This window comes from Mesoplodon densirostris, chromosome 17 (assembly GCF_025265405.1).
Source record: "Mesoplodon densirostris isolate mMesDen1 chromosome 17, mMesDen1 primary haplotype, whole genome shotgun sequence".
NCBI lineage: Eukaryota > Metazoa > Chordata > Mammalia > Artiodactyla > Ziphiidae > Mesoplodon > Mesoplodon densirostris.
In genome coordinates, this window is record NC_082677.1 from 126,529 (window position 1) to 152,799 (window position 26,271).

General features: G+C 39.0%; 1 protein-coding gene across 1 annotated transcript in view; it reads left to right on the forward strand.

Annotated features, from left to right (window-relative positions):
• The window catches only part of RNF17 (ring finger protein 17), a 116,045-nt gene that overhangs the window by 37,691 nt on the left and 52,083 nt on the right, over window positions 1-26,271 (forward strand). The window contains exons 16-19 of the mRNA XM_060080280.1: window positions 89-230; window positions 19,132-19,285; window positions 22,864-22,979; window positions 24,191-24,311. Coding sequence (XP_059936263.1) covers window positions 89-230; window positions 19,132-19,285; window positions 22,864-22,979; window positions 24,191-24,311 — 533 coding nt within the window. The remainder of the gene's footprint in view (window positions 1-88; window positions 231-19,131; window positions 19,286-22,863; window positions 22,980-24,190; window positions 24,312-26,271) is intronic.

Consider the following 26,271-nt stretch of genomic DNA (forward strand, 5'->3'; position numbering starts at 1 on the left):
ATAAATCAGTATGTGTGTAAGTCCTTTCTTCAGATCAATTCACTGAGAGAAGAGAGACTTAATGGCTCTTGCTTATGCTTTTAATTAGGTTCAGGTCTCAATTAGCAAGAAGTCACTCTGAAAAAAATGCGACTCTACACTATCATCCACCTGTTTTGCCTAAGGAAATGACAGATGTTTCAGTTATGGTTTGTCATATAAATAGTCCTACTGATTTCTATCTTCAGTTGGTAAGTATATAGTGGTCCTTTGAGAAAAGGATTTTTTTCAAATTTTAAGTAGAAATTTGTAATGGAAATGAGTGCCCAGTATGAGTTTAGAGCAAACCACTATCAACCTTCTGTAAATACAAGTTTCTTAGTAGCTTAGTAGTTTCTTGTTTTTAAACAAGAAATTCATGTGATTCATAGTAAATTGAAGGAAATCTTTATCATGCAAGTTAGTGAAGTATGGAGGGGAAGGAAAATGAAGGATCCCTAATGTGTAAATGTTTCTTGCTACCTTCTGAAATCTAGAAACCAGGAGAGCACATAGAGCTGGCAAATCAAAATAAAATGATAACACCTGCTTCTGATAATGTATGAGAATTTACTTTTTATTCCTAGGTAATTTTCTGAATTAGAATACCAAAATAGATTCAGATTAAAGGCATTCATAGAAAATTTTGGATATATGACTGATGGGTTTGTTTTAGATAGCTACTAGCATTAAGGTTCATCTTTATTGATCTCTCTGTGTCCATGCTTTATGTGTCACACAAAGCATTATGGCCCTTAGAATGAGTTAATTCCAGTCCATTGCCCATTTTTGAATTGGATTATTTATTTTGCTGTTGTTGGGTTATAGGAGATCTTTATACATGATGGATATTAGTATTTTATCAGATATATCATTTTCAGATGTTTTCTCTTATTCTGTGGCTTACCTTATCACTCTCTTGATAGCATTCTTTCAAAAAGTTTTTAATTGATAAAGTCCAGTTTATCTACTTTTTCTTTTGTTGCCTGTATTTTGATGTCATATCCAAGAAATCATTGCCAATCTTAACATTGTGAAGCTTTTCCCCCCTGTGTTTTCTTCTATGAGTTTTATAGTTTTAGCTCTTACATTTAGGTCTTTGAGTTATTTTGAGCTGATTTTTATATATGGTGTAAGAGAAAGGTTCATTCTTTCCCATTTGGATATCCAGTTTACCCAGCACCATTTGTTGAAAAGATGGTCTTTTCTCCATTGTATGGTCTTGGCACCCTTGTCAAAACTCAGTTGACCATATACGTGAATGTTTATTTCTGGGCTCTCTATTCTATTCCATTGGTCCATCTGTCCGTTCTTATGGCAGTAGCACACTGGGTTTTTTTGTTTTTTGTTTTTAATTGAAGTGTGGTTGATTTACAGTGTGCCAATCTCTGCTGCACTGCAGAGGGACTCAGTTATATACATATATACATTCTTTTTTTTTTTTTTGCGGTACGCGGGCCTCTCACTGTTGTGGCCTCTCCCGTTGCGGAGCACAGGCTCCAGACGCGCAGGCTCAGCGGCCATGGCTCACGGGCCCAGCCTCTCCGCGGCATGCGGGATCCTCCCGGACCGGGGCACGAACCCGTGTCCCCTGCATTGGCAGGCGGACTCCCAACCACTGCACCACCAGGGAAGCCCTACATTCTTCTTTAATATTCTTTTCCATTATGGTTTATCCCAGGATATTGAATATTATTCCCTGTGCTGTACAGTAGGACCTTGTTGTTTATCCATTGTAAATGTAATAGTTTGCATCTACCAACCCCAGACAGTCCATCCCTCTGCCTCTCACCCTCCCCCTTGGCAACCACAAGTCTGTTTTCTATGTCTGTGAGTCTATTTCTGTTTTGTAGATAGGTTCATTTTTGCCATATTTTAGATTCTACATGTAAGTGATATCGTATGGTATTTGTGTTTCTCTTTCTGAATTACTTCACTTAGTATGATAATCTCTTGTTGCATCCATGTTGCTGCAAATGGCATTATTTTGTTCTTTTTATGGCTGAATAGTATTCCACTGTATATATATACCACATCTTCTTTATCCTTTCATCTTTCAATGGACATTTAGGTTGCTTCCATGTCATGGCTATTGTGAATGGTGTTGCTATGAACATAGGGGTGCATGTATCTTTTTGAATTATAGTTTTCTCTGGATAGATGCCCATGAGTGGAATTGCTGGATCATATGGTATATCTCTATTTTTAGTTTTCTGAGGAACCTCCGTACTGTTCTCCATAGTGGCTGCACCAATTTACATTCCCACTAACAGTGTAGGAGGGTTCCCTTTTCTCCACAGCCTCTCCAGCGTTTGTTATTTGTAGACTTTTAATATTTTTATTTTTAATTTTTTTGTTTTTATTTACTTTTTTGGCCACGCCACATGAAATGCAGGATCTTAGTTCCCCAGCCAGGGTTTGAACCCGTGCACCCTGCAGTGGAAGCACGGAGTCTTAATCACTGGACCATCAGGGAAGTCCCTATAGACTTTTTTTTTTTTTAATGGCTGTGTTGGGTCTTCGTTGCTGCACGCAGGCATTCTCTAGTTGTGTCGAGTGGGGGCTACTCTTCGTTGTGGTGTGCAGCCTTCTTATTGCAGTGGCTTCTCTTGTTTCAGAGCACGAGCTCTAGGCACACGAGCTTCAGTAGTTGTAGCACACAGGCTCAGTAGTTGTGGCGTGTGGGCTTAGTTGCTCCGTGGCATGTGGGATCTTCCTGGACCAGGGCTCAAACCCGTGTCCCCTGCATTGGCAGGTGGATTCTTAACCACTGCACCACCAGGGAAATCCCCCTATAGACTTTTTTTTTTTTTTTTTTGCGGTATGCGGGCCTCTCACTGTTGTGGCCTCTCCCGCCGCGGAGCACAGGCTCCAGACCCACAGGCCCAGCCGCTCCACGGCACGTGGGACCCTCCCAGACCGGGGCACGAACCTGCGTCCCCTGCATCAGCAGGCAGACTCCCAACGACTGCGCCACCAGGGAAGCCCCCGCTATAGACTTTTTAATGGTGGCCATTCTGACCGGTGTGAGGTGGTACCTCATTGTAGTTTTGATTTGCATTTCTCTAATAATTAGTCATGTGGAGCATCTTTTCATGTGCCTACTGACCATCTGTATGTCTTCTTTGGAGAAATCTATTAAGGTCTCCTGCCCATTTTTCAGTTGGGTTTTTTTTGTTGTTGTTTTTTTTTTTTTTTTTTTTTTTGCGGTATGCGGGCCTCTCACTGTTGTGGCCTCTCCCGTTGCGGAGCACAGGCTCCGGATGCGCAGGCCCAGCGGCCGTGGCTCACGGGCCCAGCCGCTCCGCGGCATATGGGATCCTCCCAGACCGGGGCACGAACCCGTATCCCCTGCATCGGCAGGCGGACTCTCAACCACTGCGCCACCAGGGAGGCCCTGTTGTTGTTGTTGAGTTGTATGAGCTGTTTATATATTTTGGAGATTAAGCCCTTGTCAGTTGCATCATTTAGAAATATTTTCTCCCATACTGTAGGTTGTCTTTTCATTTTGTTTATGGTTTTCTTTGCTGTGCAAAAGCTTGTGAGTTTCATTAGGTCTTGTTTGTTTATTTTTGTTTTTATTTCTATTGCCTTGGAAGACTGACTTAAGAAAACATTGGTACAGTTTATGTCAGAGAATGTTTTGCCTATGCTCTCTTCTAGGAGTTTCATGGTGTTATGTCTTGTAAAAGTCTTCAAGCCATTTTGAGTTTATTTTTGTGCATGGCATGAGGGTGTGTTCTAACTTCATTGATTTACATGCAGCTGTCCAACTTTCCCAGCACCACTGCTAAAGAGACTGTCTTTTTCCCATTTTATGTTCTTGCCTCCTTTTTGAAGATTAATTGATCGTAGGTGTGTGGCTTTATTTCTGGGTTCTCTGTTCTGTTCCATTGATCCATATATCTGTTTTTGTACCAATACCACACTGGTTTGATTACTGTAGCTTTGTAGTGTTGTCTGAAATCTGGGAGAATTATGCCTCCTGCTTTGTTTTTTTCCCTCAGGATTGCTTTGGCAGTTCTGGGTCTTTTATGTTTCCATGTAAGTTTTTAGATTATTGTTCTAGTTCTCTGAAAACTGTCATGGGTAATTTGATAGGGATCACATTAAATCTGTAGATTGCTTTGGGTAGTATTGCCATTTTAACAGTATTAATTATTCCAATCAAAGAGCATGGGATATCTTTCCATTTCTTTGATTCCTCTATAATTTCCTTTATTAATGTTTTATAGTTCTCAGCATATAAGTCTTTCAGCTCCTTGGTCAGGTTTATTCCTAGGTGGGTTTTTTGGTGCAATTTTAAAAGGTATTTTTTTTACATTCCCTTTCTGATATTATTTCATTGTTAGTGTAAAGAAATGCAACTGATTTCTGAATGTTAATCTTGTATCCTGCTACTTGGCTGAATTCATTTATTAGATCTAGTAGAGCTTTTTTTTTTAATATTATTTATTTAGGCTGCACCAGGTCTCAGTTGCAGCATGCAGATTCTTAGTTGTGGCATGCAGACTCTTAGTTGCAGCATGCAGACTCTTAGTTGCAGCACGCATGTGGGATCTAGTTTCCCGACCAGGGATTGAACCAAGGCCCCCTGTGTTGGGAGTGTGGAGTCTTACCCACTGGGCCATCAGGGAAGTCCCAGATCTAGTAGTTTTTGTGTGGCATTCTTAGGGTTTTCTATGTATAGTATCATGTCATCTGCATATAGTGACAATTTTACCTCTTCCCTTCCAATTTGGATACCTTTTATTCCTTGTCTGAATGCTGAGTAGCACACTGTTTTAATTACTGTGGCTTTGTAGCAAGTTTTGAAATCAGGATGTGTGAGCTCTCCAACTTTGTTCTTTTTCAAGTTTGTTTTGGAAGTTTAGGGTCCCTTGAGATCCCATGTGACTTTTCAGATGGGTTTTTCTATTCTACATGAAACATTGTTGGGATTTTAATAGGGATGGCTTTGAATTATAGATTGCTTTGGGTACTGACATCTTAACAATATTAAATCAGTTCATGAACGTGGGAGATCTTTGCATGTTTAGTTTGTCTTCATTAATTTCAGCAGTGTTGTGTAGTGTACAACAAGTGTACAAGTCTGTGGCATCCTCGATTATGTTTATTCCTGAGTATATTCTTTTTATTCTATTGTAAAATGAATTGTTTTCTTGATTTCCTTTTCAGACTGTTCATTGTTAGTGTGTAGAAATGCATCTGATTTTTTTTTTTTTTTTTTTTTTTTTTGCGGTACGCGGGCCTCTCACTGCTGTGGCCTCTCCCGTTGTGGAGCACAGGCTCTGGATGCACAGGCTCAGTGGCCGTGGCTCACGGGCCCAGCCGCTCCGTGGCATGTGGGATCTTCCCAGACCGGGGCACGAACCTGTGTCCCCTGCATCGGCAGGTGGACTCTCAACCACTGTGCCACCAGGGTAGCCCCATCTGATTTTTTTGTGTGTTCATTTTGTATCCTACATCTTTGCCAAATTCATTTATTAGACCTACTAGTATTTTTGTGGCATCTTAGGGTTTTCTACCTGTAAGATCATGTCATCTGCAAAAAGAGATCATTTTCCTACTCTTCGTCAATTTGGTTGGCTTTTCTATCTTTTTTTTGCCTAATTACTCTGGCTAGAACTTAAAATAGTATATTAAATAGCATTGGCAAAAGCATGCATCCTATCCTGTTACTGTTCTTAGAAGAAAAGCTGTCAGTCCTTCACATACAAAATTTGCCCTCTTAACCACTTTAAGATGTACATTCAGTAGTGTTCACTATATTCACGTTCTTGTACAACAGATCTCTAGAATCTGTTCATCTTGCAAAACTGAAACTTAGTACCCCTTGAACAATAACTCTGTATTTCATTCTACCCTCAACCACTGACAACTACAATTCTACTCTCTTTTTCTATGAATTTGGCTATTTAGATACTTTATGTAAGTGGAATCATACAGTACAGCTTTCCCCTGCTTTTCGAAAGTTCGCTTTACATCAGCTTCACTTTTCTGAAAGACCTGTATTAGTATCTGTTTTTACTAACTGAAAGAAATCTGAAGAGAATTTTTGGTCTTAGCAAAAATAGTGAGCTTATTTGCTTTACTACATTTTGGCTTACAAAAGATTTCATAGGAACACTCTACTTTCAGATAGCAGGGATACCTGTATTTGTCCTTTTGGCACTGGCTTTTTTCACTTAGCATAATGCCCTCATGGCTCATCCATGTTGTAGCATGTGACAGGACTTAACTTCTTTAAGGCTGATTAATATTCCATTGTATGTATATACCACATTTTATTAATTCATTCATCCATTGATGGACATTTGGTTTGCTTCTACCTCTTGACTATTGTGAATGATGCCGCAATGAACATGGGCGTGGAAATACTGTAGTGTCATGTTTTGGTTTCCTTCTTATTTCCTTTTGTGTATCTATATATTTATCTATTGTTACCATGGGGATTACATATAACATTCTAAAGTTACAGAAATCTAATACGAATTGATACCAACTTGAATTGAACAAAACCCTACTCCTGTATAACTCCATTCTCCTTTTATATTATTGATCTCAGAAATGAACCTTTGTACCTTGTGTGCTCAGTAATGTAGATTTATAATTATTTTTATGCATTTGTCTTTTAAATCCTGTAGAAAGTAAAAGTGGAATTACAAACTAAAGTTAATAATGTTGGCTTTGGTATTTGTCCATGTATTTATGTTAACCACAGATCTTTACATTTTAATGTGGCTCTCAGTTACACTCTAGCACCTTTCATTTCCTCCTGAATGACTCCCTTTAGCATTGTTTATAAGATAGGTCTAGTGTTAGTGAACTTCCTCACCTCTTGTTTATCTGTGAATAGCTTATTTCTCCCTGTCTTTTGAAGGATAGTTTTGCTGGATCTATGATTCTCAGTTGATGCTTTTTTCTTTCAGTTTAAATATTATCTGACCTCCAGGATTTCTGATGAGAAGTCAGCTGATAATCTTATTGATGATCCCTTATATATGACAAGTCACTTCTCTCTTGCTGCTTTCACAACTCACTTAGTCTTTGGCTGTTGACAGTTGTTTATCATGCATCTAGTGTGTCTCTCTTTGAATTTATCCTACTTTGCGTTTTTTGAGTATAGTAACTTTCTAGGGCAGCTATAACGAAGTGCCACAGGGAATTGCCTGGCGGTACAGTGGTTAGGACTCTGCGCTTTCACTGCCGGGGCCAGGTTCAATATGTGGTCAGGGAACTAAGATCCCACAAGCTGTGTGGCATGCCCACTCCCAGCCCCCGACGCAAAAAGTGCCATATACTAGGTAGTTTGAAAAAGCAGAAATTTATTTTCTCACAGATCTGGAGTCTGCAAGTTTAAGATCAAGGTGTTGGCAGAGTTGGTTCCTTCTGCGGTCTGGGAGGGAAGACCTGTTCCATGTCTCTCCCCTAGATTTGGTGGTTTGCTGGCAGTCTTTAGCACTCATTGGCTTCTGCTGCATCATCCCAGTCTCTGCTTCCTTTACATGGCACTCTCTCTGTGTACTTGTCTGTCTCAATTTTTTTTGTTTTTACATCTTTATTGGAGTATAATTGCTTAACAATGGTGTGTTAGTTTCTGCTTTATAACAAAGTGAATCAGTTATACATATGTTCCCATATCCCCTCCCTCTTGCGTCTCCCTCCCACCCTCCCTATCCCACCCCTCCAGGCGGTCACAAAGCACCGAGCTGATGTCCCTGTGCTATGCGGCTGCTCCCCACTAGCTATCTACCTTATGTTTGGTAGTGTATATATGTCCACGTCTCTCTTTCGCTTTGTCACACCTTACCCTTCCCCCTCCCCATATCCTCAAGTCCATTCTCTAGTAGGTCTGTGTCTTTATTCCTGTCTTACCCCTAGATTCTTCATGACATTTTTTTCTTCTTAAATTCCATATATATGTGTTAGCATACGGTATTTGTCTTTCTCTTTCTGACTTACTTCACTCTGTATGACAGACTCTAGGTCCATCCACCTCATTACAAATAGCTCAATTTCATTTCTTTCTATGGCTGAGTAATATTCCATTGTATATATGTGCCACATCTTCTTTATCCATTCATCCGATGATGGACACTTAGGTTGTTTCTATCTCCGGGCTATTGTAAATAGGGCTGCTATGAACATTTTGGTACATGACTCTTTTTGAATTATGGTTTTCTCAGGGTATATGCCCAGTAGTGGGATTGCTGGGTCATATGGTAGTTCTATTTGTAGTTTTTTAAGGAACCTCCATACCGTTCTCCATAGTGGCTGTACCAACTCACATTCCCACCAGCAGTGCAAGAGTGTTCCCTTTTTTCCACACCCTCTCCAGCATTTATTGTTTCTAGATTTTTTGATGATGGCCATTCTGACTGGTGTGAGATGATATCTCATTGTAGTTTTGATTTGCATTTCTCTAATGATTAAAGATGTTGAGCATCCTTTCATGTGTTTGTTGGCAGTCTGTATATCTTCTGTGGAGAAATGTCTATTTAGGTCTTCTGCCCATTTTTGGATTGGGTTGTTTGTTTTTTTGTTATTGAGCTGCATGAGCTGCTTATAAATTTTGGAGATTAATCCTTTGTCAGTTGCTTCATTTGCAAATATTTTCTCCCATTCTAAGGGTTGTCTTTTGGTCTTGTTTATGGTTTCCTTTGCTGTGCAAAAGCTTTTAAGTTTCATTAGGTCCCATGTGTTTATTTTTGTCTTTATTTCCATTTCTCTAAGAGGTGGGTCAAAAAGGATCTTGCTGTGATTTATGTCATAGAGTGTTCTGCCTATGTTTTCCTCTAAGAGTTTGATAGTGTCTGGCCTTACATTTAGGTCTTTAATCCATTTTGAGCTTATTTTTGTGTATGGTGTTAGGGAGTGATCTAATCTCATACTTTTACATGTCCCTGTCCAGTTATCCCAGCACCACTTATTGAAAAGGCTGTCCTTTCTCCACTGTACATTCCTTCCTCCTTTATCAAAGATAAGGTGACCATATGTGCGTGGGTTTACCTCTGGGCTTTCTATCCTGTTCTGTTGATCTATCTTTGTGTTTTTGTGCCAGTACCATACTGTCTTGATTACTGTAGCTTTGTAGTATATTCTGAAGTCAGGGAGCCTGATTCCTCCAGCTCCATTTTTCGTTCTCAAGATTGCTTTGGCTATTAAGGGTCTTTTGTGTTTCCATACAAATTGTGAAATTTTTTGTTCTAACTCTGTGAAAAATGCCAGTGGTAGTTTAATAGGCATTGCATTGAATCTGTAGATTGCTTTGGGTAGTAGAGTCATTTTCACAATGTTGATTCTTCCAATCCAAGAACATGGTATATCTCTCCCTCTATTTGTATCATCTTTAATTTCTTTCATCAGTGTCTTATAATTTTCTGCATACAGGTCTTTTGTCTCCTTAGGTAGGTTTATTCCTAGATATTTTATTCTTTTTGTTGCAATGGTAAATGGGAGTGTTTTCTTGATTTCTCTTTCAGATTTTTCATCATTAGTATATAGGAATGCCAGAGATTTCTGTGCATTAATTTTGTGTCCTGCTACTTTACCAAATTCATTGATTAGCTCTAGTAGTTTTCTGGTAGCATCTTTAGGATTCTCTATGTGTAGTATCATGTCATCTGCAAACAGTGACAGCTTTATTTCTTCTTTTCTGATTTGGATTCCTTTTATTTCCTCTTCTTCTCTGATTGCTGTGGCTAAAACTTCCAAAACTATGTTGAATAAGAGTGGTGAGAGTGGGCAACCTTGTCTTGTTCCTGATCTTAGTGGAAATGCTTTCAGTTTTTCACCATTGAGGACGATGTTGGCTGTGGGTTTGTCATATATGGCCTTTATTATGTTGAGGAAAGTTCCCTCTATGCCTACTTTCTGCAGGGTTTTTATCATAAATGGGTGTTGAATTTTGTCGAAAGCTTTCTCTGCATCGATTGAGATTATCATGTGGTTTTTCTCCTTCAGTATGTTAATATGGTGTATCACGTTGATTGATTTGCGTATATTGAAGAATCCTTGCATTCCTGGAATAAACCCCACTTGATCATGGTGTATGATCCTTTTAATGTGCTGTTGGATTCTGTTTGCTAGTGTTTTGTTGAGGAATTTTGCATCTATGTTCATCAGTGATATTGGCCTGTAGTTTTCTTTCTTTGTGACATCCTTGTCTGGTTTTGGTATCAGGGTGATGGTGGCCTCATAGAATGAGTTTGGGAGTGTTCCTCCCTCTGCTGTATTTTGGAAGAGTTTGAGAAGGATAGGTGTTAGCTCTTCTCTAAGTGTTTGATAGAATTCGCCTGTGAAGCCATCTGGTCCTGGGCTTTTGTTTGCTGGAAGATTTTTTATCACACTTTCAATTTCAGTGCTTGTGATTGGTCTGTTCATATTTTCTATTTCTTCCTGATTCAGTCTTGGCAGGTTGTGCATTTCTAAGAATTTGTCCATTTCTTCCAGGTTGTCCATTTTATTGGCATAGAGTTGCTTGTAGTAATCTCTCATGATCTTTTGTATTTCTGCAGTGTCAGTTGTTACTTCTCCTTTTTCATTTCTAATTGTATTGATTTGAGTCTTCTCCCTTTTTTCCTTGATGAGTCTGGCTAATGGTTTATCAATTATGTTTATCTTCTCAAAGAACCAGCTTTTAGTTTTATTGATCTTTGCTATCGTTTCCTTCATTTCTTTTTCATTTATTTCTGATCTGATGTTTATTATTTCTTTCCTTCTGCTAACTTTGGGGTGTTTTTGTTCTTTCTCTGATTGCTTTAGGTGCAAGGTTAGGTTGTTTATTCGAGATGTTTCCTGTTTCTTAAGGTGGGATTGTATTGCTATAAACTTCCCTCTTAGAACTGCTTTTGCTGCCTCCCATAGGTTTTGGGTTGTCGTGTCTCCATTGTCATTTGTTTCTAGGTATTTTTTTATTTCCTCTTTGATTTCTTCAGTGATCACTTCGTTATTAAGTAGTGTATTGTTTAGCCTCCATGTGTTTGTATTTTTTACAGCTCTTTTCCTGTAATTGATATCTAGTCTCATAGCATTGTGGTCGGAAAAGATACTTGATACAATTTCAATTTTCTTAAATTTACCAAGGCTTGATTTGTGACCCAAGATATGATCTATCTTGGAGAATGTTCCATGAGCACTTGAGAAAAATGTGTATTCTGTTGTTTTTGGATGGAATGTCCTATAAATATCAATTAAGTCCATCTTGTTTAATGTATCATTTAAAGCTTGTGTTTCCTTATTTATTTTCATTTTGGATGATCTGTCCATTGGTGAAAGTGGGGTGTTAAAGTCCCTTACTATGAATGTGTTACTGTCGATTTCCCCTTTTATGGCTGTTAGTACTTGCCTTATGTATTGAGGTGCTCCTATGTTGGGTGCATAAATATTTACAATTGTTACATCTTCTTCTTGGATCGATCTCTTGATCATTATGTAGTGTCCTTCTTTGTCTCTTCTAGTAGTCTTTATTTTAAAGTCTATTTTGTCTGATATGAGAATTGCTACTCCACCTTTCTTTTGGTTTCCATTTGCATGGAATATCTTTTTCCATCCCCTTACTTTCAGTCTGTATGTGTCTCTAGGTCTGAAGTGGGTCTCTTGTAGACAGCATATATATGAGTCTTGTTTTTGTATCCATTCAGCCAATCTGTGTCTTTTGGTGGGAGCATTTAGTCCATTTACATTTAAGGTAATTATTGATATGTATGTTCCTATTCCCATTTTCTTAATTGTTTTGGGTTCATTATTGTAGGTCTTTTCCTTCTGTTGTGTTTCTTGCCTAGAGAAGTTCCTTTAGCATTTGTTGTAAAGCTGGTTTGGTGGTGCTGAACTCTCTCAGCTTTTGCTTGTCTGTAAACGTTTTAATTTCTCCATCCAATCTGAATGAGATCCTTGCTGTGTAGAGTAATCTTGGTTGCAGGTTTTTCTCCTTCATCACTTTAAATATGTCCTGCCAGTCCCTTCTGGCTTGCAGAGTTTCTGCTGAAAGATCAGCTGTTAACCTTATGGGGATTCCCTTGTGTGTTATTTGTTGTTTTTCCCTTGCTGCTTTTAATGTGTTTTCTTTGTATTTAATTTTTGACAGTGTGATTAATATGTGTCTTGGCGTATTTCTCCTTGGATTTATCCTGTATGGGACTCTCTGTGCCTCCTGGACTTGATTAACTATTTCCTTTCCCATATTAGGGAAGTTTTCAACTATAATCTCTTCAAATATTTTCTCAGTCCCTTTCTTTTTCTCTTCTTCTTCTGGAACCCCTACAGTTCGAATGTTGGTGCATTTAATGTTGTCCCAGAGGTCTCTGAGACTGTCCTCAGTTCTTTTCATTCTTTTTTCTTTCTTCTGCTCTGCAGCAGTCATTTCCACTATTTTATCTTCCAGGTCACTTATCCGTTCTTCTGCCTCAGTTATTCTGCTATTGATCCCATCTAGAGTATTTTTCATTTCATTTATTGTGTTTCTAATCGTTGCTTGATTCCTCTTCAGTTCTTCTAGGTCCTTGTTAACTCTTTCTTGCATTTTGTCTATTCTGTGTCCAAGATTTTGGATCATCTTTACTATCATTATTCTGAATTCTTTTTCCGGTAGACTGCCTATTTCCCCTTCATTTGTTAGGTCTGGTGGGTTTTTATCTTGCTCCTTCTCCTGCTGTGTGTTTTTCTGTCTTCTCATTTTGCTTATCTTACTGTGCTTGGCGTCTCCTTTTTGCAGGCTGCAGGTTCATAGTTCCCGTTGTTTTTGGTGTCTGTCCCCAGTGGCTAAGGTTGGTTCAGTGGGTTGTGTAGGCTTCCTGGTGGAGGGGACTAGTGCCTGTGTTCTGGTGGATGAGGCTGGATCTTGTCTTTCAGGTGGGCAGGTCCACATCTGGTGGTGTGTTTTGGGGTGTCTGTGGACTTTTTATGATTTTAGGCAGCCTCTCTGCTAATGGGTGGTGTTGTGTTCCTGTCTTGCTAGTTGTTTGGCATAGGGTGTCCAGCACTGTAGCTTGCTGGTCGTTGAGTGAAGCTGGGTGCTGGTGTTGAGATGGAGATCTCTGGAAGATTTTCACCATTTGATATTATGTGGAGCTGAGAGGTCTCTTGTGGACCAGTGTCCTGAAGTTGGCTCTCCCACCTCAGAGGCACAGCACTGACTGACTCCTGGCTCCTCAATTTGGGATGATTCGTTGTCTATTCATGTATTCCACAGATGCAGGGTACATCAAGTTGATTGTGGAGCTTTAATCCACTGCTTCTGAGGCTGCTGGGAGAGATTCCCCTTTCTCTTCTTTGTTCTCACAGCTCCCAGGTCTCAGCTTTGGATTTGGCCCCGCCTCTCCGTGTAGGTCACTGGAGGGTGTCTGTTCTTCACTCAGACAGGACAGGGTTAAAGGAGCAGCTGCTTCGGGGACTCTGGCTCACTGAGGCCGGGGTGAGGGAGGGGCACGGAGTGTGGGGCAAGCCTGAGGCGGCAGAGGCCAGCGTGACGTAGCAGCAGCCCAAGGCGCGCCGTGCGTTCTCCCGGGGAAGCCGTCCCTCGATCCCGGGACCCCGGCAGTGACGGGCTGCACAGGCTCCCCGGAAGGGGGGCGTGGACAGTGACCTGCACTCGCACACAGGCCTCTTGGTGGTGGCAGCAGCAGCCCCAGCGTCCCACGCCCGTCTCTGGGGTTCGCGCTTTCAGCCGCGCCTCGCACCTGTCTCTGGAGCTCCTCCTTTAAGCAGCGCTCTGAATCCCCTCTCCTTGCGCACCAGGAAACATAGAGGGAAGAAAAAGTCTCTTGCCTCTTCGGCAGGTCCAGACTTTTTCCCGGACTCCCTCCTGGCTAGCTGTGGCGCATTAGCCCCTTCAGACTGTGTTCACGCCGCCAGCCCCAGTCCTCTCCCTGTGCTCTGACTGAAGCCCGAGCCTCAGCTCCCAGCCCCGCCTGCCCCGTTGGCCGAGCAGACAAGCCTCTCAGGCTGGTGAGTGCTGGTCGGCACCGATCCTCTGTGTGGGCATCTCTCCTCTTTGCCCTACCCAGGTACGTGGGGAGTTTCTTGGCTTTTGGGAGGTCTGAGGTCTTCTGCCAGCGTTCAGTAGGTGTTCTGTAGGAGTTGTTCCACGTGTAGCTGTATTTCTGGTGTATCTGTGGGGAGGAAGGTGATCTCCGCGTCTTACTCTTCCACCATCTTCCCCGGAAGTCTCCTCAATTTTTTAATACAGACAACAGTCATGTTGAATTAGGTCCAGCCTAAGACTTTAACTTGATAATACCTATCAAGATAAAACCCTATCTCCAAATAAGGACACATGTTGACGTACTAGGGGGTTAGAAGTTCAACATATTTTGGGGAGAAAACACAATTCAACCCATAAGCAGTCCACTTTCTGCTGTATCAAAAATTTCCTCCCGGGCTTCCCTGGTGGCGCAATGGTTGAGAGTCCACCTGCTGATGCAGGGGACACGGGTTCGTGCCCCGGTCTGGGAAGAACCCACATGCCGCGGAGCGGCTGGGCCCGTGAACCATGGCCGCTGAGCCTGCGTGTCCGGAGCCTGTGCTCTGCAACAGGAGAGGCCGCAACGGTGAGAGGCCCACGTACTGCCAAAAAAAAAAAAAAAAAAATTTCCTCCCCACATGCAGTAACCCCATCCCAACATTCCAAAAAATCTTAATCATTCTAGCATCAAATCTGAATCCAAAATCTCATATAAAATCACTAAATCCCTGATTATCTGAATCAGGTATAGGTAAGAATTGTTTAACTCAAGCTGAGGCAGAACTCCTCTCTGTCTCTGAATCTGTGAGACCAGACAGTAAGTCTAAAACCTAGCAGGGAAAATTCCATTAGATTCTTATGGCTTGAGAATAATCCTCATTGGCTGGATGCTCTGTCCTCCAGTCCCACTAGGGTGGTGGCCCTACCCCTTAGTCATGGCAGCAACCTTACCCATTGGAATTGAGGATTTATCCTAACCCTCTGGAACCCAGGAGGAGGCCCCATCCCTGGAACAGAGGAGGAACCAGCCCTGCCTCTCAGGTCTGTGCCCTCTGGGCCTGAGTAGCAGTTGCAGACACACTAGCCTCTGAATCTCCTTCAGGATCAGTCTTCCCTTTTCTTGAAACATACGTTCATAACTGAATAGCTCTGTCAGCTCACTTCCTGCCTATAGAATCCCACAAGCCCACCGGCCCCCCTTCATCTCCTCTCACCTCTGTCCCCTTCAGTTCACGCTGGCATTTTTTCTGCTGCGATGAATGATTAGATCCACAAGTCATACACCCATAATCTCTTGAGCAGACACTGTCCAGCCATGCCCTTGGTGTTCTCTCCAGAGCTTGCTTTCTCATTTTTTGAAATACAGATAGGCTGAGAATTTTGTAAATCTTCAGATTCTGCTTCCTTTTTGTTTAACAATTTATTCTTCAATTTATGTCTGTCCTCTCACATTTTATTATAAGCAACAAGGAGAAACCTGGCTGGCACTTTGACACTTTGCTTAGCAATCTCCTCAGCTAAATATCCAAGTTCAACTTTTCACCCAACAGAACATAATTCAGCCAAGTTCTCTACCACTGTGTAACAAGGATTGCCTTTCCTCCAGTTTTCAGTATCATATTCCTCATTTCTGTCTGAAATCTCACCAGAAGCACCTTTAACATCCATATTTCTGCCAGTAATCTTTCCAAAGCAATCTGGTTATTTTCATTCAAGTACCACATAATTCTTCCTTTTCTTTCTATTCATTACCCAATTTCAAAGTTTCTCCCATATGTTAGGTATTTATTACAACAGCACCCTACTTTCCCATTCCAAAATCTGTATTCATTTCCTAGGGGTGCCATGAGAAAGTTCCACAAGTTAAGTGGCTTAAACAACATACATTTATTGTCTCACAATTCTGGAGTCTAGAAGTGTGAGATCAAGTTGTTAGTAGTGTTGGTTCCTTCTGAAGGTTGTGAGTGAGAATCTATTTCATGCCTTTTTCCCTAGCTTCTGGTGGTTAGCTGGAAAATTTGGTGTTCAGTGGCTTCTGCCTCACTCCAGTTTCTGCCTTCATCTTTACATGCATTCTCCTGTGTATGTGTCTTTGTGCCCAAATTTACCCCTTTTAATAAGGACACAAATCACATTGGATTAAGGCCCACTTTAACGACCTCATTTTAACTTGATAAATACCCTATCTCCAAATAAGGTCATGTTTTGAGGTTCTGGGGATTACAAATCCAACATATCTTTCTGGAGGAGACATAAATCAACCCATAACATTGAACTGCTTGGATTTGTAGATTTGTGTATTTCATCAAATTTGGTAAGTTTTCGGTCATTATTTCTTCAAATACTCTTTCTGCTCCTTTCTCTCTTCTCTTTCTGGGACTCCCGTAATACATATATTGGTGTGATTAACGGTATCTCACAAATACTTTGGTCTCTGTTCACTTAATTCTTTTTTCTTTCTGCTCCTCACTATTTCAGTTGTCCTATATTGAAGTTCACTGACTCTTATGCCTGCTCAAATCTGCTATTGAACCCCTCCATAGTATTTTTTGTTTCAGTTATTGTACTTTCAGCTCCAGAATTTGATTCCTTTTTATAATTACTGTCTCTTTGTTGATACTTTCATTTTGATCCTTTATTGTTTTCCTGGTTTTCTTTGGTTCTTTTTCCATGTTTTCCTTTAGCTCTTTGAGCATATTTAAGACAGTTGTTCTAAAGTCTTTGTCTGGTAAACCCACTATCTGGGCTTCTTAAGGGCTGATTTCTGTCTGTTTATTTTGTTCCTTGGAATGAGCCATGTTTTCCTGTTTCTTAGTATGCCTTCTGATTTCTTGTTGAAAATTGGGCATTGACTGTTATATAACTCTGAAAATCAGATCACCCCACACATACATCCTGGATTTTTAAAAATTGTTGAAGACTAGTAGTTGGTTTATTTTAAGACTTTTTCAAACTATTCTTATAAGTGCTATTCCTAGTATGTGATCACTGAAGTCTCTCTGTTCTTTTAGCTTGCGTTCAGCAAATGTTTATGTTGATTTCCTTGAATGTTGAAAGCTTGCTTGGGTGTTTGCTTGGGTGCTGTAAGCCTTTAAGTATTTCCCAGAGCTCTAACAAAGTTGGTTCGATGGTTTCTCATTTTTTCAGTGTTTCTATGGGGAAACAAGAGCTTGGAGCTTCAGAGTCTGTTGTTTTGCTGATGTCATTTCTCTGTTGAATTTTCCAATGTTCCATTTGGGTGATCTGTTAATGGAAGAATATGAGTAATACCTACTTAGAAATAAAGGTTTACAGTCTGTGCATCCAGACCTCCATCCATTTCCTCCATCACATATAGTAGTCCCCCCTTGTCTGCAGGGGATACAAGACTCCCAGTGGACGCCTGAAACTGTGGACAGTACTGAACCCTGTATATATGATGTTTTTTCCTGTACATGTATACCTAAGATACAGTTTAATTTATAAATTAGGCACAGCGAGAATTAACAATAATAACCAACAATAAAATAGAACAATTACAACAATGTACTGGGGGAAAAAAAGAAAGGTTTAAAAGGTTTAAAGTGTTGTGAAAATAATTTATATGAAATAACGAAAGATTCAGAAATTTTCCACTTGCATTATTATACCCACAAAACAGAAAAACTTCATTTTTTGACCATTTGAGATGGATTTTTTTTGTTGTTGTTGTTGTTGTATGTGGGCCTCTCACTGTTGTGGCCTCTCCCATTGTGGAGCACAGGCTCCAGACGCACAGGCTCAGTGGCCATGGCTCGCGGGCCTAGCTGCTCTGCGGCATGTGGGATCTTCCTGGACCGGGGCACGCACCTGTGTCCCCTGCATCGGCAGGCAGACTCTGAACCACTGCGCCACCAGGGAAGCCCTGAGATGGATTTTAAAATATTTTTCATCTTAAGAATTGGTATTTGGAAAAATAAACATTTATCCTTGGTTTTGTTTTAGGAGCTGTGTTTTAAGTAGTATAAGAACATCAGGAACTATGTTTTAAAGTAATCAAATAGTCCCATTTAATAAGATAAAGCTCTATTCAATTATGCAGTCATTTCACAAACTCACTGAAATGATTGATTTAAAGAAGATTTATCAATTCACATTAAAACCATTAGATGGATGGCTGATGGGAAATTGGACATTCATACAATGCCAAAGTAGTACTACATGAATTACCTGGTGACCACAAGGGAAAGACGTAACTGTATAATGAAGGGATGAGAATCACAAGCCCTTTCCTTAGGTGAATCTTAGCATATCATTAGTGAGTCAGTAATATTGTGTCTTGATGTGTTGCAACTTGATGTATTCTAGCCAAAAGGCTTGGCTTGAATCCATCAAACTTGTAGATATAACTCTCAGTTTGGGAGAAATTCCAGGGATAGGCCCTACTCAATGGAGGAACAAGATAAATAACAGGATGAAAACATAACCACATAAATCCAGAAGATGGGGCATTCTGCAGAAAAATAGCACACTGTCTTTAGCAAGACAGGGTCATTTTAAAAAGAACACTACACTAAATTATAAGACTTACTGAGATAACCAAATATAGCATGCAGTCTTAGATTGGGTACTGGGTTTGGTCAGTTAGGGAAATCTAATATGGTCTGGAAGTACTAGTAGGAACACTTACTGAAGCAGAAAAAGTGAGAATGGCTAGAAAAATGCGGATTATTGAATTATATGTATGGTATGGTCTCATTTTTGGTACATACAGAAGTATGGAAAGTGTGCTTAGAAAAAGATCCAGGAGCAGGAGTTCCCTGGTGGTCCAGTGATTAGGACTCAGCTCTTTCACTGCTGTGGGCCTGGGTTCAGTCTCTGATCGGGCAACTAAGATCCTGCAAGCTGCACAGTGCAGCCAAAAAAAAAAAAACGAAATACCTAGAAGCATATACGTTTTAGATATCTGGAAAAAATGTGATTTTAAAAAAATTTTGTTATGTTTATATATGCTAATTTTGTATACTACTTCTGTAACAAAATACTTCAGATATAAATTACATGACAGTTTATATCTAACTCAATTCTAATATTTCATAATTTTATGAGCAGTGCCTGTAAACATGCAACTTAAATTTTAAGTTTCTATGAAACTACAGTGCTTTGATCCCTGCTTTAACTCTGTTTCTTAGACAGAGAGCCTGGATTTTTTATTTCTATTAAAGGCAATTAAGGAATTCTATAAAAATGAAGATGCAGAAAATCTGGAAATCCTCTGTCCAGTTCAAGATCAAGCCTGTATAGCTAAATTTGAAGATGGAGTTTGGTACCGAGCAAAAGTTATTGGTAGGAAATTGCACACTATTTCCTCAGGGAAGTGTTATGCTTAAAAATGGATACCATTTGAGTCAGTACAAATTAAATCATGGAAGTGATATTATTTGATGTTACAGTTTTGCTCTTTAGAAAGCTAGCAATAGTGTTGATAGATGAACCTCTGGCTCCTTAGATTTCATTCGATTTGACTAGGACTTCACCATTTTTTTTTGTTTTCTAACATTTGCCTTATTTAAAAAGTTATATAGTGGTAAATGACACATACTCCACTCTCCTCCAAAAAGGCAAATACTTTTTGTCATTTATCTGTGTTGTTTCTTCTAAATAATATGTAATACTTTGTAGGTACTTCGGTCTTAGGTATTAATTGTTAGATGAATTTTAGATCTCTTGTAGCTCTTTTGTCCCCTCTCTCCCCCCACATAGTTATCGATATATCACAATTTTTAGTTATATTCTTATTCTATGCAAGTATTTTCAGTGCTACTCCATAAAGTATACTTTAATTCTGAGTTAATAGTTGCATCAATTTTTCACTTTATTTTCTTTTATTGGGTTGGCCAAAAGGTTTGTTTTTCCCGTAAGATGGCTCTCATAGCACTTAGTTGTCTTTAAGTTCATTCGAAACAATTTTGTTAGATTGTATTGTGACAGCTGTCATATCAGCATGCATTTAAAAAAAACTTATCAAAATTGGTGAAATTTGTGTAGCTATTTTAATTTTGAAGATGGAAGAGAAAAAAGCAACATTTTCGGCGTATTATGCTTTATTATTTCAAGAAAGGTAAAAACGCAACTGAAACGCAAAAAAAGATTTGTGCAGTGTATGGAGAAGGTGCAGTGACTGATAGAACGTGTCAAAAGTGGTTTGCGAAGTTTCATGCTGGAGATTTCTCGCTGGACAATGCTTCACTGTCAGGTAGACCAGTTGAAGTTGATAACGATCAAATAGAGACATTAATTGAGAACAGTCAACGTTATACCATGCTGGAGATGCTTTTGAGTAGCTGACATACTCAAAACATCCAAATCAAGGGTTGAAAATCATTTGCACCAGCTTGGTTATGTTCATCACTTTGATGTTTGGGTTCCACATAAGTTAAGCGAAAAAAACCTTCTTGACTATATTTCTGCATGCAATTCTCCACTGAAACGTAACAAAAACATTCCATTTTTAAAACAAATTGTGACAGAGGATGAAAAGTGGATACTGTACAGTAATGTGGAACAGAACAGTACGTGGGGCAAGCGAAATGAACCACCACCAACCACACCAAAGGCCAGTCTTCATCCAAAGAAGGTGATGTTGCGTATATAGTGGGATTGGAAGGGAGTTCTCTATCATGAGCTCCTTCCGGAAAACCAAACCATTAATTCCAACAAGTACTGCTCCCAATTAGACCAACTGAAAGCAGCACTCGACGAAAAGCGTCCAGAATTAGTCAACAGAAAACACATAATCTTCCATCAAGATAATACAAGACTGCATGTTTCTTTGATGACCAGGCAAAAACAGTTACAGCTTGGCTGGGAAGTTCTGATTCATCCGCTGTATTCACCAGACATTGCGCCTTCGGATTTCCATTTATTTCGGTCTTCACAAAATTCTCTTAATGGAAAAAATTTCCATCTCCTGGAAGACTGTAAAAGGCACCTGGAACAGTTCTTTGCTCAAAAAGATAAAAAGTTTTGGGAAGATCAAATTACGAAGTTGCCTGAAAAATGGCAGAAGGTAGTGGAACAACAAGGGTGAATATGTTATGTTGTTCAATGAAGTGCTTGGTGAAAATGAAAAATGTGTCTCTTATTTTTACTTTAAAAACCGAAAGAACTTTTTGGCCAACCCAGTAATCTATGGCTACATTTTCCTAATAGTTTAAAACAATTTTCCACATGAGTAGACTTTTCAGATAATGCTGGTTTGATTTTTTTTTTTTTCGTAACAGTGAAAACATCCTATTATCTGCTCCAATTAGACTGCTTGTCCCCTAGGCTTGTTATTCTGGGAGTTTATTTCACTTGTTTTCCTAAATTGGATTGCTTGTTTTCTGGATCCCATTTACCTTTTTGGTTTACTCCCATATTTTGGTAGAGCATTTTCATCAGAGAGAATAAATGGAAGGGAAATTTTGAGACCTTCCTTGTCTCCTGATTCTACTCACACATGATTGATAATTTGGGGAAAACTGTTCTATAAGTCCCATCCCATATCCATTTGTTTGTTTTTGTTTAAAACCGCATCTGCATTCAGAGACTTGAGGAATGGTAAGAATCTAATGGTGTCGTTACACTTGAGATTATCTTTCTTGCATGAGGATTCCAGTGGAAACAGGGCAAGGTCCCCTCACCTCTTTACCTTACTCTTAGAGTACACACGTCTTCTCAGGTACCTGAGCTGCTTGAGTGCCATCTTGAGCGGTGCCAGTGTTCCATCTGCTTTCACTTCTCACAAGGGGCAGAGAATGCCCAAACTTTTTCCATTTTGAAATTATATGTACTGTATTAGTTTTTTTTTTTTTTTTTTTTTTTTGCGGTACTCGGGCCTCTCACTGTTGTGGCCTCTCCCGTTGCGGAGCACAGGCTCTGGACGCGCAGGCTCAGCGGCCATGGCTCATGGGCCCAGCCGCTCCATGGCATGTGGGATCTTCCCGGACTGGGGCATGAACCCGTGTCCCCTGCATCGGCAGGCGGACTCTCAACCACTGCGCCACCAAGGAAGCCCTGTATTAGTTTTTAAATCTGAAAGTAATGGAAACAAGTTTTGTAGCATTGTACATACGTGTGCTTAGGGGACTAAAGTCAGTCATATTTCATATTCTGAGTATTTACAAAAAGGTCACTTTATGATAGATCTTTATTCAAACTTCGATGTGTTCAAACCTTCCAGAGGTTTCTTTGGTATCCTTTAAAATACGAAAACTAGTTTCACATAGAGGTCTCTTTCTGCTCATTTTTCACGATATCCCCAGATAATTTTTTTAAATTTCACAATTAGATATTATACGAATGAACCTGTGTCTTGATCATTAAGTCTTTTGCCTTGTTTGATTACCTATGTTGACTAACAAACATTAAGTGCTTATTTTGTGCTTGGTTCTTTGCAGAGTATTTTAAATAGGTGAGTCCTCAAAAAGAGTCTTAATAAGATTTGATTCTATTGGTACACCCACTTTACAGGTGAAATAATGAGGCCTACAGAGAAAAAGTAACTTGCTCAGGGTAGTATCTTAGAGATATTAATTAGCTTTCTCAGAGTCACGTCATTTAAATGTGTAACTCCAAACCTAATTCTTAACTTTTAGGCCATAACACCTAGCATATGATGGCTATTTTATAATCCTGATTTTGTTTGTCCTTTAGATATCTTTAAATTGTTGGTTTCTCATTCACCGAGTCTGAACAGTTATGCATTATGGTTGATTTTGTGAAGTTCACATATTAGAAATATTTTTTACATTTAAAAAATATTAAGTTTGTATGTTGAACATAAAAGTGTTCAAATCTAGTTGATCGTAGATCAGTCTAAATTTTGCTAGATAATTCTTTTTTTTCCAAGTTTGTGATTTCCAATTTCATAATTTTTGAAGGATTGCCTGGACATCGTGAAGTTGAAGTTAAATATGTGGATTTTGGCAATACAGCAAAAATAACACTTAAAGAAATGCGTAAAATAAAGGATGAGTTTCTGAATCCTGCAGAGAAGGTAATCTACTTATTATAAATCATAGGGTTAGAATATTAGCACAAATATAAAAGTATTTTTAGAAGTTATTTTCACCTTAGAAATGTTCTTTTAACTTCACTTTTTCTGTAAATAATTTCTGATTCATGGGCTATAGAAAAGAGTCGCTATAGTTACTGTTTAAAAAATAATATGTATCTTAGCAAATAAGCATTAATTATAAACGTGTATATATTTGTGTTTTTATAAGTACGTACTGGTCTGCAGCTTTTAGTGTTTTTTTGAAATATCTGTATAAGGTAGTAAGAATATGATATATTATGTGAAAAAAACTGATTACAGAAATGATTTTACTGTGATCCCATTTATGTTTAAGTATATATAATGTGTGCCAGAGAAAGAGAGAAGTCTGGAAGAATAAGTATCAATAAAAAACTTATCCTTCTCTTGGAATCCTGCTCCCCAGAGATAAGTTTAAGGAGGTTTATTTCCTAATTCATATACTCCTAGTATTTGAATTGTTATTAAGCAGTATTTTTCATTTAAAAATGGGTAAAATGATACAGGAAAAATTTGAAAATACAGATGAGTAAAATGAGGGGGGAATCACTCAGAATTATTCAATATTTTTGATATATATACTTCTAAGATACATCTTCTGTGTTTTTAAGAATTATGGGATTAGACTATATATAGTCCTATAACCTGATTTTTCATTTAACAATGTATCATAATTCTTTCAGTGGATGCTTATTATTCCAGTGTCTGAGTATACAATAATTCACTCAACAAAATACTCTGTTTTTTTGTTGTTTTTTTCATTTTTGGTTTGGATTTTTTTTAATAGGTTATTGCAGATTTTATTTTTTTAATTGATGTACAGTATATAAGTTGCAAGTGTACAATATAGTGATTCATGATTTTTTAAAGTTATACTCCATTTATAGTTATTGTAAAATATTGACCGTATTCCCTGTGCTGTATAATATATCCTTGTAGCTTATTTTATACATAATAGCTTGTACCTCTTGATCCCATACTCTGTTGATTCCAACTGTTTGCATTTATAAAAGTACTGTTAGAGACATCTTTGGGCATTTTATTTGTTTTCTAAATATGTATTAAATTCAAATGCAAAGTTTAGTTTTGTACACATTTAACACTTTATTTTAATTCTAAAATAACTGTAAATTAAGTTTACTTTCTTAATGGTGCAATTTTGTTTGACACAGGCAATTAAATGTAAGCTGGCCTATATTGAACCATGTAAAGGGACACTGCAGTGGTCAAAAAAAGCTAAAGAAAAATTTCAAGAAAAGACTCAAGATAAGTTTATGACATGTTCAGTCATTAGTAAGCTATTTCCATTTTTATTTGTTGCTATATGATCATAATTTTAAATAAGACTAACATTATGATATAACATTTGTCAGATCTTATAATAAATTCAATGTGTCATCAGTATGAGTAGTGAGAGAGAACATTTATTGAGAACTGGGGACAATGGAATAATATCTTCTGCAGGCTCTAGAGCCTAAAATTATTAGTACATGAGGCAAAAATTTCCATTGAAGATCAAGTCACCCTCAGCACGGCCCTTTGAAAGCCCTAAAGCCAGGAGTTAGCTTCTCTTGTTTCTCTTTGCTTTTGTCCTGGCTCTCCGTCCCGCATCTTGGAGTGATGGATGCTAAGGTATAATTTGCAGGAAAGCGAGGGGAGATGGGACATAACTGGTAAATAGTTTTTTTTTTGTTTTTGTTTCATTCTACTTGAGGGAATTTAAGTATAGGCTCTCGGCATATTTTGAAAAAAAGTTGCTTCTCTTTTGGAACAGTTTGGGTCTGAGATACACAGGCTGAGCGCTAGCCCACAGTTTGGTAACCCAGCAAGTTTAATGGCAAAGTCTGGTCTGAATTTACATGACGATACAATACTCTGTGTTGTATTGCTCTCCTTTACAGTGAGATAGATTCCACTTCAGGGCCGTCACGTTCGCTTCTGAGCTGCTGCCTCAGACGTGCTGTGGGCGTCACAAAATAAGCAAGAGATGTTCTGTATGGCTTTTCTCAAGTTGAAGAATTCGGACACATCTGGCCCCAAGGGATTTGGGTGGGGGATTTGAAAGCTGTTATTATCTGGGATTTTGATCTTTTCCAAAGCTGTGACCAATGTGCCTGTGTTGGTCTTAACAAGTACTAGTGCAGGATACACACGAGCATGTTTACTTAGGGTTGACTTAAGGGACTTCAAAAGGTACTTTTTACGGTATCCATTTTTTTCATTTTCATCATACTCCCATCTAGTAAACCCAAAATATCATGAGATTATTAGCCTGTTTTACGAGGGAATTGAAGCTTAAAGATCAATTGCTCTAGGCCACATAACCTAGAAATGATTGCATATTTATGTTAATTTATTCACTTTAACATAAGACATTGTTCTGACGTAGTAGTTCTGTTGAAGAGGGATACGATGATAGAAATTGTACCCTTAGTCTATAGAATTTTTATGTCTGGATTCTCTGATATAAACACTAAATTAAGGGCCTCTTAATCTTGAGTAATCTCCACTGATGTTGAGCTGACTTTATTTAATGTGCTTTAATTCTGCTTCTCAGCTTTCCTTTTGGCATTTTACTCTGTTGGTTTTTAGCTCTCCCTTTAACGTCTCCTCCCGAGGTTAACCCATGAAGACGAGACTCCTGGGTTTCTCTCTTGACTCCCCCTTTTTCATTCTCAATTACTTGATATACCAATAATATCTAAACACAAGTTGTAGTGTATCTTAACCTAGATACTTTGATTTAAGGAATGCCAAAAGGCCCCACCAACCTAAAACATCTTTCCCCATTAACCTGCACAGTGATGAGATTAGTATACATTGTTACCTTACAAAGCAAGAGACATTTAAATTTTAACTGGGAGCAGAGCAGGGAAGGTGGTGAAGGTACAGCACCGTGGGCAGCTGGCCCTGTGGAATGAAGAACCTGTGCATGGGCAGTGTGAACTCAAAGCTCTAAAGGGAACACAAAAGGTGGAAGTGAGGAGATGAGAGTTTACCGAGGCTCAGAGTTGCTTAGCTTTTTGTGTCTAGATAATTTATCTGGTCCGTTAAAAAAGTAGTGAGGAATGATTTTTAAGCTCTTGAAAAAAAGCTTTCTAACATGTATTCTTATAACTAGGTAACATAGGATGTTACTGCTGGTAATGATTTATCTTTTTATTTGGAATCATCGTTCTCTTAGCACCTGCCAGCTACTATTGTATAGAAGTATAGGCATAAACCGATCTCAGTGCATAGAACTGTGTGTTTC